Source organism: Pelodiscus sinensis, chromosome 5 (assembly GCF_052426305.1).
Source record: "Pelodiscus sinensis isolate ZL-2025 chromosome 5, ASM5242630v1, whole genome shotgun sequence".
NCBI classification, from domain to species: domain Eukaryota; kingdom Metazoa; phylum Chordata; order Testudines; family Trionychidae; genus Pelodiscus; species Pelodiscus sinensis.
The window spans coordinates 18,039,549-18,059,577 of NC_143056.1; the positions used below are offsets into that span (position 1 = coordinate 18,039,549).

Consider the following 20,029-nt stretch of genomic DNA (forward strand, 5'->3'; position numbering starts at 1 on the left):
GCTTCTCCCCCCCCCTCCCCCACTTGCCTTGAGTGTTCCCTGTTGATAAATCATTGGTGTGCATTAGTGTCAGTTGTCTGCAAGGGGATCTGCTCTTGGTTGCTGCAAGGATGCTGTGAATTGCATGAAAACTAATATAATAGTATCAGTCCTGTCACTTGAATTCCCTGCCTGTTCACAACATAGGAATATGTATTAAAGCAGTGCTCTATGTTTCTGCAGGTGCTGGAAGATAATGACTATGGTCGTGCAGTGGACTGGTGGGGATTAGGAGTTGTAATGTATGAAATGATGTGTGGCCGGCTCCCTTTCTACAATCAGGATCACGAGAAGCTCTTTGAACTTATCCTCATGGAGGAGATTAGGTTTCCACGCACTTTGTCACCTGAAGCTAAATCTCTTCTGTCAGGTTTGCTAAAGAAGGATCCTAAACAAAGGTGAGAATTTTTTAAAAAAATCAAACACTTTAATTTCTTTTGTTTTCTGAATGATACCTCTGGTCGCATTTCTTCATAAGGTCCACCACATCAAAACACACATGGGGGTACAATCATCTGAGGTACAGAGACACCTAAACAAAAACAACACACATCTGTCTAGTTGATTTCAGAAAACGAGTTAAAAATGGTTTCTCTTCAGTATTGCTGCTGGAAAGAGCCACGTGAACAGAGCAAATTATACATTCCACCACACTTTGCATATGGTCATTTTCAGTAAATAAACACAGGAAAAGGGGAAAGGTGTTTTCCTCCCTCTAATTTCTTTCATTTACAATCATCCTGAATGTTTCAGATAGAAGTGTGACTTTTATTTTACTGACTCTGCCCAATTAAACATTGCTGATTTATAAAGAACTGCAAGTAGTTGACGAAGAAACCTTTGTTTGTTTGTTCTTTCCTTGTTTTAAATATTGACACAGACTGGGTATTCCAAATTGAAACAGAAAACAACTGTAAGTAATAAAGGGACAGAGATGCAAAATTCCCTGCCTGACATTGTGCTGTACAGAAGGCTACAATCAAAACAAACTATTCTAGATCACAGTGAACATGACTTGTGCATACTCTACAGCAGGGCTACTCAAAACTCAGCCCATGGGCCGCATACAGCCCGCAGTCCGTTTGTTTGCGGCCCGTGGTGCGGTTTGGGTTTACATGGGACTCATGTGGCCCGCAGGTGGGAACCAAACAAAAAAGCCGTATAATGGTCTTCTGTTGATATGTGTTTTAGTAGTTAAATTCCTGGACTGTCTTTTTCATTAAAAGTGCTGTCATATGGGTGGAAATCGGGTAAATATTGCATTTTATTAATATCAGCAGAACTGACTTAAACAGGGCCTGCGTGATGTGTAGTCTTGCCTTAATCTTTGTATTTATTCCCATCAGTGTGAAAGAAGCTGTTTCAAATATTTGCATATACATTTGCATGTAAATTCAACCGCACTTAAGTTGTGGCCCTCAGCACGTGCTGTGAGTATCATTGTGGCCCCCCGGGGCTTTCAAAGTTGACTAGCCCTGCTCTACAGTGATTGCTTTCGCATCTAAAATTTTATTTTCTATTTTATTAGTTCCTAACTGAGTCAACCAGTTGTTAGTTGTGCTGCTCCGCAACTCGCTCTTGTCTCTGTCACGTAGTTAACATTCTTTCCATGCATCCATCTTGTTGGTTTTTACTGATAAGTAAAAGATTTCATACAGCATCAGCAGTACATTATCACCTGATTAAAAGGGATTTTTGATCTTCCCTACTGACCTATCGCTGCTTATAACAAATTGCACTAGTGCCTACTAGGGATGTGAAAGTATAACCATGGAAATAGCTAACTGATGAGCCTTGGCTCATCAGTTAACATTCATGGTTACACATAGGTGCACAAGGGACACGCTGGCGTGCATAACGAGTTTGCTTAAAAGCTGGCTCCCAACCTGCACTTGCTCCCAGGAGCTGACTGCCGCTCCATGTGTAACCGCTGAAATTTGAAAACATAATCCCAGCTATACATCTAAAATGATGGGGACTGCATTGGCTGTTAGCACTCCAGGGAGAGAGCTTGGAGTCATTGTAGATAGTTCTCAATGGCAGCCAAAAAAGCAAACAATGTTAGGAATCCTTAAGAAAAGGGATAGAGGATATCTTATTGCCTCTATATAAATCCATGGTACGCCCACATCTTAAATATTGTGTGCAGATGTGGTCATCTCATCTCAAAAAAGATATATTGGCATTGGAAAAGGTTCAGAAAAGAGCAACACAAATTATTAGAATAGCTGCCATATGAGTAGAGATTAATAAGACTGGAATTTTTCAACTTGGAAAGAGATGACTAAGAGGGAATGTGATAGAGGTCTATAAAATCATGACTGGTGTGGAAAAAGTGAATAAAGAGTTTTTTACTCCTTCCCGTAACACAAGAACTAGAGGTCACCAAATGAAATTAATAAGTAGTGTGTTTAAAACAAACAAAAAGAAGCATTTCTTCGCACAACACCCAGTCAACCTGCGGGACTCCTTGCCAGAAGCTGTTGTGAAGGCCAAAACTTATAATAGGGTTCAAAAAAGGGCTAGATAAATTCATGAAGGATAGGTCCATCTGTGGCTATTAGCCAGGTTGGGCACCAATGATGTCCCTAGCCTCTGCTTGTCAGAAGCTGGGAATGGATGACGGGATGGATCAGGTGATGAATACCTAGTCTATTCATTCCCTCAGGGACACCTGGCATTGTCCTTTGTCAAAAGACAGAATACTGGGCTAGAGGGACCTTTGGTATGGCTGCTCTTATGAGAGTAATCCTGAAATTGAGACTTAAAATATTTAAAGCCTGGTTTTTTGGTTGGGTTTTTGTTTTGTGTTCTGGGGGTTTTTCTTTCTGTCCTTTGATCTTCCCATGCCCATTTTCCTGTGTGTTTGCTATACTTAGTCTTGCCAACTCTTACCCTCCAAGACACCCTGGCTTGAGCAAAGACTCACTTCTCATGTCTGCACTCTAGTTTATAGTTTATCTCTTTAAGGACATGTGACAGTTGAAGCCAGTAGACAGACTTTGCAGAAAGATATCCAAGTCAATTTACTTTAGACTGCATGAGAGAGATGCAGATTCCTGTAAAATAATAAATACCAGGACACCATTTACTGCTTTAGTTTCCTCACCACTCTTGAGGGTTCTTTGATATATGCTCGGTGTCTTCCAAAGAGTGCAGGATACAGTAAAACTCCAATTGTGTGGCAAACAGTGGTCCAGCACTCCCGATAATCCAGCACCAACTGGAACCCAAAAGTGCTCCGGCCAGCTTGACAATTGGAGTTGCTGGTGGGAAACGGCGCAGCAAAGGGCGAACCCTCTGCCGTATTGCAGGAAGGCGGGGGAAGCCCTGTGCCGCCGCCGAGAGTTTCCGGGAGGGGAGCGGGCTCCCCAGACTGCAATAGTTATCGCTGAGCAGGGGGGTGAGGGGCGGCGCTGCGGGACCAACCCGGCAGCACCCTAGCTGCTCTGCTCCACCGCTTGTCCGCTACTTGTTAGTTTCAGCAGCAGCAGTGGCGGACTTGGAGAAGCGGCGGAGTAGAGCAGCTGGGGTGCTGCCGCATTGGTTCTGAAGCGCTGCCCCTCACCCCCCTGCTCGGCGTCCGGCAGCACCCCAGCTGCTTTGCTCCACCTCGCCGCTTCCCCAAGTCTGCTTCTGCTACTGCTGAACTGACTAGCGGTGGAGTTGGGGAAGCAGCGGAGCAGAGCAACTGGGGTGCTGCCGGGTTGGTCCTGCAGCGCTGCCCCTCACCCCTCTGCTCGGCGATAACTACTGCAGTCTGGGGGATGGGGAGCCCGCTCCCCTCTTGGAAACTCGCAGTGGCGGCACGGGGCTTCCCCTGCCTTCCTGCAAAACAGCAGAGGGTTCGCCTCTCGCCGTGCCGTTCCCCACCCACCCCCGGACGCAATGCGGGTCCCATCAGACCTGTCACAGCCCCCCGCCGGAGTACCTCCCGATACTCCGGCATATCCGATAATCCAGCACCACCTAGGTCCCAAAGGTGCCGGATTATCGGAAGTTTACTGTACTTCTCCCTTTCTTCTTTAGAACATTATCTTCTTTCAGTTTAGATGGAAACTTTGCTACTGTAAAAATTACACACTAAATGCTGCATGTTCACAGAGCTCTGTCACTGAGAGAGAAGCCAATTTGGAATGATGATTGTCTCTCACTGGATAGGCTTAATTTGTATAGGCTTAATTTTGATCAGATAGTAATTGTCAGAACGAAGGGCAAAAGTGAAGTAAGGATGTTAAAATGGGGTTAATCGACTAGTCGATAGGCACTTCTGCATACAGCCCAGGGCCAGCGGGAATTCCCTCTGACTTCGCGCTGCATGCGGATGCCTGCTTTGAAATGTACACGAGTCCCCAGTTGGGGCTCTTGTGCATTACAAAGCCAAGGAGCCCGGGGTCAGTGGAGGACTTTGCCCCCCACTGACCCCGGGATCCATGCTATGCTGCATGCTGCTAGGAGACCCAGGTCAGCTGGGGAGTCCCCAGTTGACCCCAGGTTCCACGCAGCACTTCTCCAGCACCCCAGCCGACCCCAGGCTCCACAGCAGCTGCCCCTTTGAAATGCACGGAGGCAGGTTTTAAAGGGGCAGCCCGACGCAGAGCTAATCCACGGATCAGCTGTGAGGCGAGCTGCCCCTTTAAAATCCCACCTCTGCACAAATCAAAGGGACAGCCATGGAGCCTGGGGTCAGCTGGGGACTCCCCACTGGCCCTCAGCTTCCCGCGGCATTTCCCCAGAACCTGGGAGCTCATAGAGGCAGCAAGAAGAAGAGGATATCAACTAGTCAAAAGACTGTCCTATAAGCAAATGCTTATCAGATAGTTGACTAATTGACTATAGTCTTTAACATCCCTACACAGAGTTGAGGCTATACTAGCGAGTGGGGAACTAGAAGAATTATTTTGCCAACTCTGCCTTAATGCACTTTTTTGAACATTCGAAAACCACTCCCAGTTACCATGTCCCACCAGCAATCATCCTATGGCTCCACTGACAATTGTAAGAAAAAAGTATCATCTGACTGGCGTCTGCAGAGCAAATGAAAACCATCCTAACTATTCAACACACAAAGGGACAGCTTCCTCCAGGACTCAACTGACTTCCTTCAGAAATTCTGCAGCATTAACAACCTCCTTTTGAAGATTGTCCTTAACACCACAGAGGTCACTTCCCTATACACCAATATTCCTCACAATGATGGCATCATTGCCTGCCTCAAACAAATACAAGATAGTGGACAACTCTGATGTCCATCCCAGACACGTTACCAAACTCATGCAATTCTCACCCATAACAATTTTACATGCAACAACAATTTGTCCAAACCATTGAAACAGCCTTTGGTACTAGGATGACTCCCCAATATGCTGGTCTTCATTGGCCAACTTTAAGGAGAATTTTTGGACAAATGCTTCCCAAAACCAATGGTATTCTTGACATAATCAATGATATTTGTATTTTCTGGACTTATGACTTAAACTCCCTCATAGATGTCCATCACAACTTTAATCACCTAGCCATTAAACTCTCTTTGGAATACTGCAACACTAACTTCCTGGACATCACCATCAGCTTCAGCATTGGAACCTTTCAGATGACTTTATACAAGAAATCCATGGATCATCCCCCCAATCTTAATAGATTCAGTAACCACCAAGATCTCTGCTGTCTACAGCCAGGCACTCAGCTACACAGAATATGCTCTGAGGAGGAAGCCAGAGATATACACCCTAACACACTTAAAACCACCATTACCAAATCAGGACACTGCACCAGAGAAATAGATTGCATCATGGTGTGGGTGACCCAGATATCCCAAGAGATCATGCTTCAATACAGAAATAAAAACCCTTCTGACTGCACACTTCTAATTGTCATCTGCCATCTCACGTGGGAATCCATATGGGGTATCATCAAACTACTACAACCCGTTCCTGATGGGGATCCCCATTCTGAGAGACATCTTTCATGAATCTCCTTTTCTGACCTTCACACAACCCCTCTCACCCTATTCAAGCTCGTCAGTAGCAGGCAACTCCTGACGGATCAGGAGACACCAGACCCTAATAGAACAAAGGGTGCAAAACTTTGCACACCTATCTCCACTGCTACAGTGATCCACTGCTATCCCCCACAATATATCTTTCAAGATCCAAGGATCCTACATAACCTCACCCAGTGCACTAAATGCTCCCACAGAAACTGCATGGATGGAACCAGACAATCACTGCGCTCTCAAATGAACTCACACAGGAACATGATAAAAGACAAAAAGCCATCTCACCCGTGGCTGAACACTTTCCACCAAGCGTTTTCACTATATTTCACCTCTCAGGCCGCCTCCTCACAGGAAACCTGCACACCACTTTCAAAAGACAAGCCTGGGAGCTTAAATTCATAATTTTTCTAGGCACTAAAAATTGTCACCTTAATTAATACACTGGATTTATGGCCTGTTACAGCATTCTGTAACCCACTAATCCCCTTTTTTTGTCCTATGACTACAGAAGCATGGTGTAGACGGAGCTTGATCCTGCCTTGAGGGCGGGGGGCTGGACTCGATGACTCTCGAGGTCCCTTCCAGTCCTATTATTCTATGATTCTATGAATGGACCTTGAATGGTCCCTTCGCACATGTTCTAACTGCTCATGCTAAACTATCAGTTGGATCTTATGATGAGCTGTGATACTCTCAATGCCTTTCTCAGCCCTGAAAAAGAGCTCTGTGTAGCTCGAAAGCTTGTCCTTCTCACCAACAGAAGCTGGTCCACTAAAAGATACCTCACCTGCCTTGTCTGTGAGAATTTAGGCAAAGGAGTTCCACAGCACTTCAGTGTGTTTAAAGCTTTTGTTTCAGCTGTATACAGAGAGTGCTTTTGAGGGTTAAAATGGTAGAATTTGAATTGAAGAAAACAGATTCTGTAAACTTAGGTGTATTGAGGATGTGGTCTTTATGATAATCAGAGGGATCAATATAATACCAAGTAATGAATGGCTTCAGTTAGTGTTAATTTGGGCCTACATATGAATTGGAGACTCTTGGGAAGCAGTGATTCTAGCACAATACAAATGGGGAAAGGAAGAAATTCTGCCCTTTGTGTGCCACGATATTTGGAAAATATGGGCCTGCTGCCAAAATATTCATCTCTGAAGCATTCAAGTGAAATGAAGAGCATTTGGAAGGAACAAAGTGTCATTTAACACATATATCCTGCTAGCAATGATTAGATCATCCTATATCGCAAGGTGGACCTTGCAGAATATCTATTGTGTGGTGACTGATAAGGATTCTAATAACGAGTTATGTCTTGATAACCCCGTTGGGAAATATTAAAATATTGTTTGGAAGGTTTTGGAGTTACTAAATACTTTAGCATAACTGTATATATTGAAAATAGATAGAGACCAACTGGAGAATACAATGATTTAAGAGTCTGCTGAATAGCAGGTAACTGGGGAAGACCCAAAATGAGCAACTAGCAGGTGAGAATCAAGAATCTTAGAGGTTAAATTTTTGTAAAACCCCTTCCGGATGATAATGGGTCAAGGTGAGACTATCTTGTGTAGTCTTGGTCCAGAAAGGATTTAAGTGCAAGCTCACTAGCAGTGGGACTACTTACATGTTTAAAGTTAAGCACGTGCTGAAAATGCTTTTCTGGATTAGAACCATGCTGCAGTAGAGTTGAGATTAAGGTGAAGAACTAGTACTATATATTTTATTTTATTTTATTTTAAAGCTGTGAATAGAAATGGGTGTTTAGCATTATTGATGAGTTAGCTGAGATGACACCATCTAACCATGATTCGGTAACTTTTTTGTGTTTCTTTTAAGGCCACTGGTTAAATATTGTCACTAGGGCCTTACCAAATTCACATCCATTTCGATCTGTTTCACAGCCTGAAGGTTTTAAAATTGGTCAGTTTCACATTTTCAGCTGTTAACGTCTGAAATGTCATGTTGTTGTAATCTTGGGGGTCCCTACCCAAAAGGTACCTAGAAGTGGGTCTGATCCTTTCTCCCTCCCCCTGAGCTGCCACGTAAGGGAAGAACACGTCCTGTCTCTCCCCAGCCCAGCAGGGACTTGTGGCTAGGAGCCCCCATGGTAGGGCACTTCCAGGAGCAAGGGGAGACGAGACCTTTCTTCATAAGTTTCCTCCAGCTGCAGGAACATCCACTGCTGGATCTTCCTGCAGCAGTGGAAGGCACTCAGAGGTGAGTCTGATCTCCCTGCACTGAGCGAGAGCTGTCCTTCCCCTGTCCAGCACAGAGTTGCAGCTAGGAGCCCCCTGCCCGGGGCACTCCCAGCACCAAGAGGGAGATCAGATTTCACGGTGAAGGGCTTATTTCATGGTCTGTGACACACATTTCTTGGCCATGAAATCGCCACTAATTATATCCCTGTCAGTAATTTAGGTGTGCAAAATGATTACTATAGTTGCACTTGGATTTCCTTCAGAATAAGTGGCTATTTTTCACTTCTGGAACACAGACATTTGGAAGAGTCCGATCATTAAAATAACTTCCAGACTGCAAGCAGTTTTATAAGCTCAGAGAATGCACATTTCATGGTCGTTTTTTTTAAGAACCTCTTTAATGATGATTTTTCTCTTTTGAACTTAGGTCGAAGCACAAAATAAAGGTCCTTGACTGTATATAAAAACAAACAAATGTTTGGCACTCAGTAACGACAGCCATTTAGACTATAGTTTGTTCTGAGTCTTCTAAATCTTCTAAGTTTATGTTCTCACTTAGGGTATGTCTACACTACCCTCCTAGTTCGAACGAGGAGGGTAGTGTAGACATACCCTTAGCCTTTGTAATATTTCTCTGTAAACTTTTTTAGTGGTGTATTACTAGTTTTATTTATACTCATGGTTCGCAATGCAAGAATTGCAGAGTAAATTGTGTTTTGACTTGTGTTATAAGAGGCCGGGTGACGCACTGATGAGGTGCTAGGCTGGGACTTTGAAGAGTGGATTCAGTTCCCAGCTCTACCAGATTTCCTGTGTGACCTTGGGCAAATCACTTAGCCATTCTGTGCCGCAATTTCGGATCTCTAAAAAGGAGATAATAGTACTACCCTACCAGACAGGAGTGTTTGGGAAAGAAAATACATTAAAGTTCATGAAGTGCTCAGAAATTATGGTGATGGGCATCATATGTACAGGAGGCCAGACTGCATCTGGCTCCTTTCTATTTATATCCTGCTGCCCGTGCCACCGAATTTCTAGGCAGTGGTTCAGGCAGCAGGATCCTATTTAAATGGCTCAGGGCTCCCAGTTACAGCACTACCTCAACAGGGGCCTAACCTGTAAGCCCTTTAAATAGCCACAGCAGTGCCAGGTGGCTGCTAGGCAATGCAGTGGCTGCGGGGCTGGGAGCTGGGAGCCTGGAGCTCTTTGCTGTGTTTTTAATTCAAAGCCTCCAGCCCCAGACAACTCTGACGGGAGGCTAGTTCCTAGTCCTACCCCTTCTGCGCAGGCCCCGCCTCTTCTTGGGGTGGTGCCAGCCTGCGACCACATCCCAAAATTCATTAAGTGGTTCCCCTGTGAAAATGATTGCCCACCCTTGGACTAGACCATCATGATAGCTGCAACGGTACCTCTTAGATTAAATTCACAGAATTTAAGGCTATCTGTCTGATCTGTGTTTTGTTTGAAAAGAACATGCTTTTTGTATTGTTTTGATAATGTGGTTCAGCACAGGAACCTGCATGGGGTATTATAAAAAGCAAAAATTTCCCTCGCCAAACCACAGTAGGGTTCCCATGGCAGTGGTTGTACGAGGGGAAGCTGAGTCACCCCTCACCTATCACCGCCCACTGCCCAGTGGTTCAGACTCTGAGAGGAAAATATTTCACCCAGATAATAAAGTCTAAGCTCCTGTTGACTCAGGGCTTCTCTACACATTAACTGTAAGAAAAATAATTAAATTGTAATGGATAGGTGTCATTATTTTGGGTCACGTCTGTGTAAACATTCTTGTATTGCAAGCAAAGTGCCCTATCTCAATATTATTGAAATCAATAAAAATCCTTTTGTTTCTCTGAATCCAAAAAGGAGGGTAGGTTCATGTACAACTTGATATTACATTTGTCAGGTTGTAAAATATATAAAATATGCTGTGAAGTGACGACTCCTTGTAACTGTGTTGGAAGGAAGGCTGGAAAGTCAGGACTTGCTCAACTCTTGCTACAAAGTGTATTTTTAAGCATCACTTATCTCTGAAAGTTGACTAAAATGACAAGATGGGGTTCCATGTTTGTTTTCATTCTCTTCCATAACAGCGTCTTAACAGTAAGAGTAATTATTGCAACCATTTACCAAGGACTATGGTGGATTCCCCATTATTGGCAATTTTTAAACCAAGACAGGATGTTTTTCTAAAAAAATCTGCTCTGGGACTTATTTTGGGGAAGTTCTCTGGCCTGTGTTATGTAGAAGGTCAGATTATATCACAGTGGTCCCTTCTAATATGATTCAACTCTATGAATCATAACAAATGTGTCCACAAAGAGAGCCTTTTACTGACCTGTAAGTCATGCCTCCAACAAATGATTAGGGTTCCGCAGGTCAAATTCTGCTTTTCTTCATTTATATGGTATATCTCCCATTATTTTCAGATTTTAGCCTCATTCCTTTTAAACCTAGTTGCTAGGTGTAAATGATTTCACGTTGAACCGGAACACGGTCAAACTTATTGCACAAGGAGGACTAACATCCAGTTCACTTTCCAATTGGTATGCACAGGATCTGCATACTAAAAGTAATAACAGATATGAATTAGAGCAGAGATGTTGAGTGTGTTGAGTAAGAGAAGTCTACTTTTCAAGTCACATCATAGAACTTCTGTTTCAGGGCCTATGTTTTGAAGCATACATTTTAGATGCATCTCTTGATGTATCAATCATTCTGTCTCTTAAACATAGTTCCACTAGAGTTTTGGAATAGGGTTGTGAATGGTTCATTGGTTAACCATTAAGCATCACCCTTAGGAAGCACCGGGCGATGCTTACTGGTTACAGTTGACCAGCTGGGGCTGGAGCAGCCCCCTGAGCTCCGTACATAGGTCAGGGGGCCGCTCCAGCCCTGCTGCAGCCCGTCCCAGCTGAAGCAGCCCCCACCCACAGCAGGCCTGGCCCAGTGTACTGCAGGCAGGAGCATTCCAGCCTGCCTGTCTCCATTTAATTGGTTAACCATAACATTTAACTGATTAATTAAACGGGATTTTACATCCCTAGTTTGGAAGGCATGCTGAAGTCTGAAATGGACAACCAACCAGTGTTCATGAATCTTAGAACGTGAAATAAATGCATCAAGGTAATGAATTACAAGCTTGTTCTCAAACCTGAAACTGACAAACTGTTGGTTACTTAACCATGACTTCCTCTCTTCTCAGTAATAATCTTATTTGAAAACTACATACACTGAAGTGTTGTTTTTTCCCCAAAAAAACAGGTTAGGTGGTGGCCCTGATGATGCAAAGGAGATTATGCAGCACAAATTTTTTTCTGGCATTGTTTGGCAAGACGTATATGAGAAAAAGGTACTTAACAATTATTTTGATGAAAAGAGGGTTTGTGGAGTAACTGAATATGTGTAAGATTGTCCCCGGCTATTGAAGATTATTTCATAAATAAGGCTTGCTATATTTGTGTCAGTTGTTTCTAAGCCACAGTACTTCATTTCTAACTAAAATGTCCTGCTAAAGAAAATTTATCTAAGTCAATAATAAGAGTGAAAGAGAATCTGTTAGGTCAAAGTTGGTGCAAAATATTAGTTTTTGTAAACATCAGTTTTACAAACTGGTTTTCATTAATTTTGTGTTAATTCTACTAGAAACAGTTTTGTCTCTAACAAGTGGTTCCCCCTAAGATGGTTGCAGCTCAGAAACTAATTCATTGAACCGGCGTATGAGAATCTGAAACTAACCAGAAATAATAGTGAAACTTTTTGGCATTTATCTCTGCTTGGAAAAATGCAGATAGACTAGATCAGACAAGTAGCATAAATACAGAGGAGTAAAACTTGGATTTTTAAAGTTAGTCCAGTTCTAATAAGGGTTTCATGACACACAAAATTGTCCTTCCCTTCTCTTTATCTAAATTCATGGCCTCTAACCTATATTCCTGAAGTGCTGCCCCATGTTCTAGAACAAGACTTCCTAGAGTCAGCAACCTGACTTCTACCATGTGGCTAGCATAAATTGGTGTCAGACTTTGACTTCCCCTTCTATTATATCAATGCCATCTTCCCTTGCTGTCCCATTGCTCCTGCTGAGCTTTTCCCTCCATTCCTTCAAGTACCTCATTGCAAACACTTTTGTTGTGAAACCAGCATGTAACTCAGACATCTCTTCAGTGATAAAAAGAGAAACAACTTCAGCATGCCATGCAGTAGCTATTGCTGAGTAACGGTGTGATCTTACTCACATTATTCCACTTTTCCTTCCATATTGCCATGACATGAAGCTTCCCACGGCTCCCCTTGGCTGGAAACAGTGAATCAGAGCCAACAGGAGCCACAAGGCTCTGTGGCAACAGACCCTAAGTAAACAAAGCGACGCACAGGCCCACTAGCGGCTTTTCCGAAAGCAGGCCCATGGAACACTTTTCAGAAACGCTCTCACAGCTAATTTAATTAGGAAGCCAGGATTATATATTTGCTTGGTTTGGGAAAGTCCCAAAGACAGTTTTGTGCCCCAATAGACATAAATACTAATTTATTTTTAACCTGAAAGTCTCTTATTAATGAATATAAATAACATTTGATTTGCTCAGGGTTTTAACTGTTGGATTCCTTTTGTATAACTAACATACTATTATGTTAGCAGTTTCCATATCATACCAATAGAGATTAACATTCTTGGCTTTCCTGTAGTATTGGGAGTACAAAGGATACCTTATTTTCTCCTTCCAACCTTTCTCTCTCTCCTTGCAGAAACATGTCCCTCTTTGTCTTCCTGATAAGGTTATGAAGATGTTGAATGGTTCCCTGGAGAACACAAAAGATACAGTATACAAAGGGCAATATGACACGCACCTTCCTAATACTAGAAAACTCTTGTATTAGGAAAGATGGGTGTCCCTTTATATAATTTCACAGAAGGGAGAAAGATGCATCTGAATACTGATTCAGTGTTTCAGCTTTGCATGCCTCACCCTTGAATATCTACACATGATACAGCATAAATGGACCCTTTTAAAGGACACTGTCCTACTTGCTAAATTAAAATTTTAATATTTACAATATTACTCTTCCCTTCTGCTTCTGGAAAATCTGTCATTTCCCCAAAAGAAAGGGTTGTGACTCATAGAACTTGAACTGTATGATTCTATAATTCTAAGAATACTAGAAATGGAAGGGACCTCGATAGATCATCAAGTTCAGTCCCCTGCCCTCACGGCAGGACCAAGCACCCTCTAGACTATCCCTGGTAGATGTCTATTCAACCTGCTCTTAAATATCTCTAGTGATGGCGATTCCACAACCTCCCTACATAGTTTATTCCAGTGTTTAACCACCCTGTCCAACCTAAACCTCCCTTGCTGCAGTTTAAGTACATTGCTTCTTGTCAAGAGGCCAAGGAGAACAATTTCCCCCCTCCTCCCTGTGACACCCTTTTAGATACCTCAAAACTACTATCATGTTCCGTCGCGGTCTTCTTTTTTCCAAACTAAATAAGCCCAATACCTTCAGCCTTGCCTCATAGCTCATGTTTTCTAGATCTTTAATAATTTTTGTTGCTCTTCTCTGGACCTTCTCCAATTTCTCCACACCTTTTTTGAAATGTGGTGCCCAGAATTGGACACAGTACTCCAATTGAGGCCTAATCAGTGCAAAGTAGAGTGGAAGAATGACTTTTCGTGTCCTGCTTACAGCACTCCTATTAATGCATCCCAGAATCATGTTTGCTTTTTTTTGCAACAGCGTCACACTTTTGGCTCGTATTTAGCTTGTGGTCCACTATGACTCCTAGATCCCTTTCTGCAGTACTCCTTCCTAGACAGTTGCTTCCCATTCCATATGTGTGAAACCAAATTTTCTTTTCTAAGTGGAGTACAGGCAGTCCCCGGGTTACGTACAAGATAGGGACTGTAGGTTTGTTCTTAAGTTGAATCTGTATGTAAGTCGGAACTGGCGTCCAGATTCAGCCGCTGCTGAAACTGACCGCCAGTTCTGACTTACATACAGAATCAACTTAAGAACCCCAGGCGTCCCCAAGTCAGCTGCTGCTGAAACTGATCAGCAGCTGATTCCAGGAAGTCCGGGGCAGAGCAACTCTGCCTCGGGCTTCCTGTAGTCAGCGCTGGTCAGTTTCAGCAGAAGCTGACTTGGGGACGCCTGGGGCAGAGCCGCTGGAGTGCTGCTGGGTTGCTCCAGTAGCGCCGCTCCTCGGTGCTACTGGACCAACCCAGCAGCACCCCATCTGCTCTGCCCCAGGCGTCCTGATTCAGCCGCTGCTGAAACTGACCAGCAGCGGCTGAATCAGGACCTGGGGCAGAGCAGCTGGGGTGCTGCCGGGTTGGTCCAGTAGTGCCCAGAGCGGCGCTGCAGGACCAATCGGCAGCGCCCCAGCTGCTCTGCCCCAGGGTCCAAAACAAAACACTAGTTGTGCCCCCCCCCCCCCCCCCAGCAGACCAGGGACACGGGGAGCAGAGCCGCAGCAGCAGTGGGGTGCCGCGCCTCTGAGGCTTTGCTTTGGCAAAGCCTCAGAGGCGCGGGACCCCGCCGCGGCTGCAGCTTCAGTCCCGGTGCCTGTGGTCTGCTGGGGACGGTCCCCAGCAGACCACAGGCACCGGGACTGAAGCGGCAGCAGCAGCGGTTCCCCACGCTTCTGAGGCTTTGCTCTGGCAAAGCCTCAGAAGTGCGGGAACCCGCCCGGTGCCCCTGGTCTGCTGGAGACTGTCTCCAGCAGACCAGGGGCACCGGAGCAGCTTACGAACGGGGCTCTCTCGCCCCGGAGCTCGCAGGTAGCAATCCGCCACCTCGACCTCCGGGGCGAGAAAGCCCCGTTCGTAAGTGCGGATCCGACATAAGTTGGATCCGCGTAAGTCGGGGACTGCCTGTACTTTGTATTTGTCTTGATTAAATGTCATCCAGCTTACCTCAGACCATTTCTCCAGTTTGTCCAGATCATTTTTAATTATGACCCTATCTTCCAAAGCACTTGCAACCCCTCAGAGATTGGTATTATCTGGAAACTTAATAAGTGTACTCTCTATGTCAATATCTAAATCGTTGATTAAGATATTTAACAGAACTGGAACCAAAACAGGCTCCTGGGCACTCCGCTTGTTATGCCCTTCCAGCATGACTGAACTATTAATAAATAATCTCTGAGAATGGTTATCCAGCCAGTTATGCAGCCATCTTATAGTAGCCCCATCTATGTTGTAATTGCCAAGTTTATTGATAAGGTCATACGAGACTGTATCAAATGCCTTACTAAAGTCTAGGTATACCACATCCACTGCTTCTCTCTTATCCACAAGACCTGTTATCCTATCAAAGAAAGCTATCAGATTGGTTTGGCTTGATTTGTTCTTTACAAATTTGTTCTTTTGCTGGGCAAGTGGAAAACCAACCCTAGAACCAATCACACATGCATGTTTTACAGGGCCTCTCTTCTGCCTGCCCTGTTCTTGTCAGAAAGCAGAGTTCTAAAATGTACAATTATATCTCTCAATTCTTGAGGGAGTAAGAGCTGTAGATATTCCATACAAATTTGAGAGAGCAAATCATGTATTTGCCTTCTGTGCATATGCCAGAGAACAAAGAGCTCTCTGAAAGTTCTGATTTTTAGGCAGCTTTCACAATATGCCTTTTAAGAACAGATGTCAAAGGAGACTGCCACATACAGGATGTCTGCAGTGAATTTATCAGGTCAAGGGCTTCTGCAACATTTTGATTGCAGAGTTTAAGCAGGTCAGTGTAAAGAGTATTGCTTTAAACATCTTCATAAAGCTTATAGAAAGTGGTGATGAGCCAGAAACTTTAATTTCCTGCTCCCTCCTGCCTCTTCTGTTCCTCCAGACATTTGCTGCCTTGGAGAAAATAGTGCCTGGATTAAGATCACTTCAAACATTGTCTTTGCAAATTCAAAAGTCATCCTCTTTGGCTCATTTCTATCAAGAGGGCAAATAAAAAATGGGATCTAAGACTTTGTCTGTAGTAGACATACTCTCTCTGCCCAGGCCAAAGAGATGTGTTTGAATGCCCTGGAGGTCTTCTAAAATTGGTAGATCATCACCCACAGTGAGTGAAATATGCTATTAGTCTAGACACATCTGGGACAGACATGGTTCCCCAATGTCATCAGGAAATATGGAATAAGTTTACATAATTGAAGCTTTGTATAAACAAGGAAATTTTGTGTGTAATTGAGATTGGGAGACGTGACCTTACTTTGAACGACAGGGAATTTGGCGTAACTGAATTTAAAATCATCAGAATATCCCTGCTGAAAATCTTTGTCATTTTCCCCTAGAGACCAGTGCATTTTAACTGTGTAATACTTCATCCTTCCATAAACTGGATATAAATATTAATATTGTAATTGCATCTTCTCCACAGTCTCTCTTGGCTAGTTAAGGAACTTATGTCCGTGTATCTCCTGCTGGCATACAGCAGCATTACGCCACAAGTACACCTTCTCACCAGTCGGGCTGCTGACCTATTGCAGTGAATGCTGTTCACATCACAGCTTTTTGCTACATTCTCCCACTTCCCCTCCCAGATCAATATGACCATATACAAAAATATTTTCCACAGGGTTCATCCTGTCTTAGATTGTATTTTACTAGTAATCTTCTTCTAAAAAATAACCCAGAACATCTCTGTAATTAGGTTTTGGCTACAGTGCCTGAGTCCTTAATCACTCTCGTATTCGGAGACTCAGTATTGCGGACAACAATTTAGAGAGCGAATTGAAGCAGTACGTGCCAAAACCACCATTAGCTAAATGGGGTTATGGACAAATCAGACACACAGGAAGGGCCAAACTATTGCTCATGGAAGAGAGAATGCCTGATGGATGATCAGAGGATTGGGGATTTGGTATCGGAGAGAAAGGGTACTTATCCTCACAGAAAATGTATACTGGTTGGAATAATTTGAGAGTAGGGTTATTACCTTAGGAAATGGAACCCCTCCTCTTGTACTTTAAATAGTATATAGGCTATAAAGCCTACATTTTCAATAGTCTAAGAATTTGGGGTTCATAACATCAAGGCCTCTTACAGGGTCTGAATTTCTGAAAGTGCTAAGCATTTATCTGACCCTTTAACTCCTTAAAAGTATACTTGGGGCATCCAAAAATAACAAGTTAGTTTTGAAGATTTAGGCTTAAAATAGGAAGGTTGTGTGCATCTTGTAACTGTATTTGATACTTAGAATAAGGGTCATTTTTAACACTGGAGTATTTTTACGTCCCCCCTTAACATTCAAATATTGGCTCTAAACTTCACAGGTTTTTTTCTTGTAAGTATCACCAGTATGATCTCTGTGGATCATATTTTTGTTTTTAATTTTAAATCTGTTCTGAAATAAAATTAAATGCAGGGGACTTAATAGCAGTTAATGAAGTGCTCTTTACTCCTTCGCATCATGGGTCACCCAATGAAAGGCAAAGATTTAAAACAAATAAAGTAGTACAGTAAAACTCCAATGGTCCGGCATCCGACGGTCCGGCACCATTAGGAACCCGGAAGTGCTCCGGGAAGCCGGACCATTGGAGCTGCTCTGCCCCCAGCTTCCTCGATTCAGCTGCTGCTAAAACTGACCAGAGGCTGAATCGGGGAAGCTGGAGGCAGAGCAGCTGGGGCGCTGCTGGGTAGGTCCCCTAGCGCTGCCCCTCGGGGCTGCGGAACCAACCGGGCAGCACCCCGGGTGTCCCCGATTCAGCCACTGCTGAAACTGACAGGCGGCTGACTCCAGGAAGCAGGAGGCAGAGCTGCTCTGCCCTGGGCTTCCTGGAGTCAGCCGCTGGTCAGTTTCAACAGTGGCTGATTTGGGGACACCTGGGGCAGAGCAGCTGGGGTGCTGCTGGGTTGGTCCAGTAGCGCCGCACCTCGGCGCTACTGGACCAACCCGGTAACCCCCCCACTGCTCTACCCCAGGCTTCCTGGAGTCAGCTGCTGGTCAGTTTCAACCGCGGCTGAATCAGGACGCCTGGGACAGAGCAGCTGGGGTGCTGCTGGGTTGTTCCAGTAGCGCCGAGGAGCGGCGCTGTGGGACCAACCCAGCTGCTCTGCCCCAGGCATCCCCAAGAGCAGCTGGGGTGCTGCCGGGTTGGTCTTGCCACGCCAAGGGTCGGCGCTACCGGACCAACCTGGCAGCACTCCAGCTGCTCTGCTGCAGGCGTCCCCGATTCAGCCGCTGCTGGTCAGTTTCAGCAGCGGCTGAATCAGGAACGGCTGGGGCAGAGCCGGACTATTGGAAGGGGGGGGCTATGAGGGGTCTGGGGTGGCATCCCCCCCACCCCAGATCCCTCATAGCCCCCCCTTCCGATAGTCCGGCACATCTGATAATCTGGCACCCCCTGGGTCCCAAAGGTGCCGGATTATCAGAAGTTTACTGTACTTCATATTACACAGAGTCAGCCTGTGGAACTCCTTTCTAGGGGATGTTGTGAAGGCCGTAACTGTAACTGGGTCCAAAAAGAATTAGACAGGTTCGTGGAGAATAAGCCCATCAATGGTGATTGGCGAAGACGGTCAAGGTTATGCTCTGGGTGTCCTTAAGCCTCTGATTGCCAGATGCTGGGACTGGACAATAGGGGATGGATCATTTGATGATTGCCCTAGTCTGTTCATTCCCTTTGAAACATCTGATATTGGCCGTTTCTGAAAGACAGAATAAATGGTCAATTGATCTGACTCAGTCTGACCATTCTTAGGTTGATCTTATTGTGCCTATGTCAGGGACTAGAGCGACAGTGCTCATGTTATGGATTTTTCATGCCCATGAGCACCATAGCTACATAGCTTCCTTGATCCCATTTCCTAATTGTTGTTGCATAGGAATAGTGTAGTTGAGTGCTGTTCTGACTGCCAGTTATCCCCAGCAGCGGGTGAAGTGATGCCCAGCATTCTGTCCTCTGTGGAAAGGCTACAGATGGTGACCTCACAATCAAGTGTCTGCTGTGTTGTGCAGTGGGAAACTGAACCAGAGATACCGTCTTCTAAAAGTGCACATTACAAAACCCCTTGGAACACTGCATCTGCGTAAAACCAGCGGCTAGATGTACACGCTGCCGCCTCCTCCACCCCACTCAAGTAGCTCAGTTTACCTGGAGTCCTGTTGTCAGACTCCCTGGATGCAATACTAGATGGTCCATGTGACCAATACCAGTGACCATGCCAGTCTCCCTTAAACCTTCTAAGCTCCGGAAGTGCAGGGTTTATATCAAGTTGCCTCCATAGGATAGGAGAGAGCTACAATGCCACTGAAGTGCAGCTCCCCTCCGAACTGTTTCTGGCCCCTCTCCCATGCCTAAAGCATAGGCGATCAGACCTATAGTCTCTGTCATTTTTTTAAAAATACCCTATGTATTAATTTCTTCGCTATAAATATTTATCAGCTATTTATTTATTGCTTGAAGTAGTATCAGCAGCTCACAATTTTTTCTGCTTCAAGCAAGATTTAGAAACAAAACCTTTCACATCCAGTAAACAGCAAATGAACATTTAAATACTTCGTACATATTTCTTTCCTATGAGCCATGGATTTATTAGCAGTATAGGAGAAGTCACTGTGGCTTATAACTGAAATTCAAAGACAACTTGCAAAGAACATATTTCAGCAAACTATAAGCTTATGGTTTTTTTGTCTTTCAGCTTGTACCTCCATTTAAACCACAAGTTACATCTGAAACAGATACAAGATATTTTGATGAAGAATTTACAGCACAGATGATTACAATCACTCCACCTGACCAAGGTAAAGTTTGGTAAAGTTTTCCTACTATTTATTTCTTTCAGTTTAGAGT

The 20,029-nt window shown here is 44.3% G+C and overlaps 1 protein-coding gene across 3 annotated transcripts in view; it reads left to right on the plus strand.

The window, feature by feature from the left end:
* The window catches only part of AKT1 (AKT serine/threonine kinase 1), a 112,710-nt gene that overhangs the window by 89,435 nt on the left and 3,246 nt on the right, over positions 1 to 20,029 (plus strand). For all 3 annotated transcript variants that reach the window (XM_089778337.1, XM_089778336.1, XM_089778338.1), the window contains exons 11-13: positions 223 to 437; positions 11,497 to 11,584; positions 19,878 to 19,980. In XM_089778337.1, coding sequence (XP_089634463.1) covers positions 223 to 437; positions 11,497 to 11,584; positions 19,878 to 19,980 — 406 coding nt within the window. The remainder of the gene's footprint in view (positions 1 to 222; positions 438 to 11,496; positions 11,585 to 19,877; positions 19,981 to 20,029) is intronic.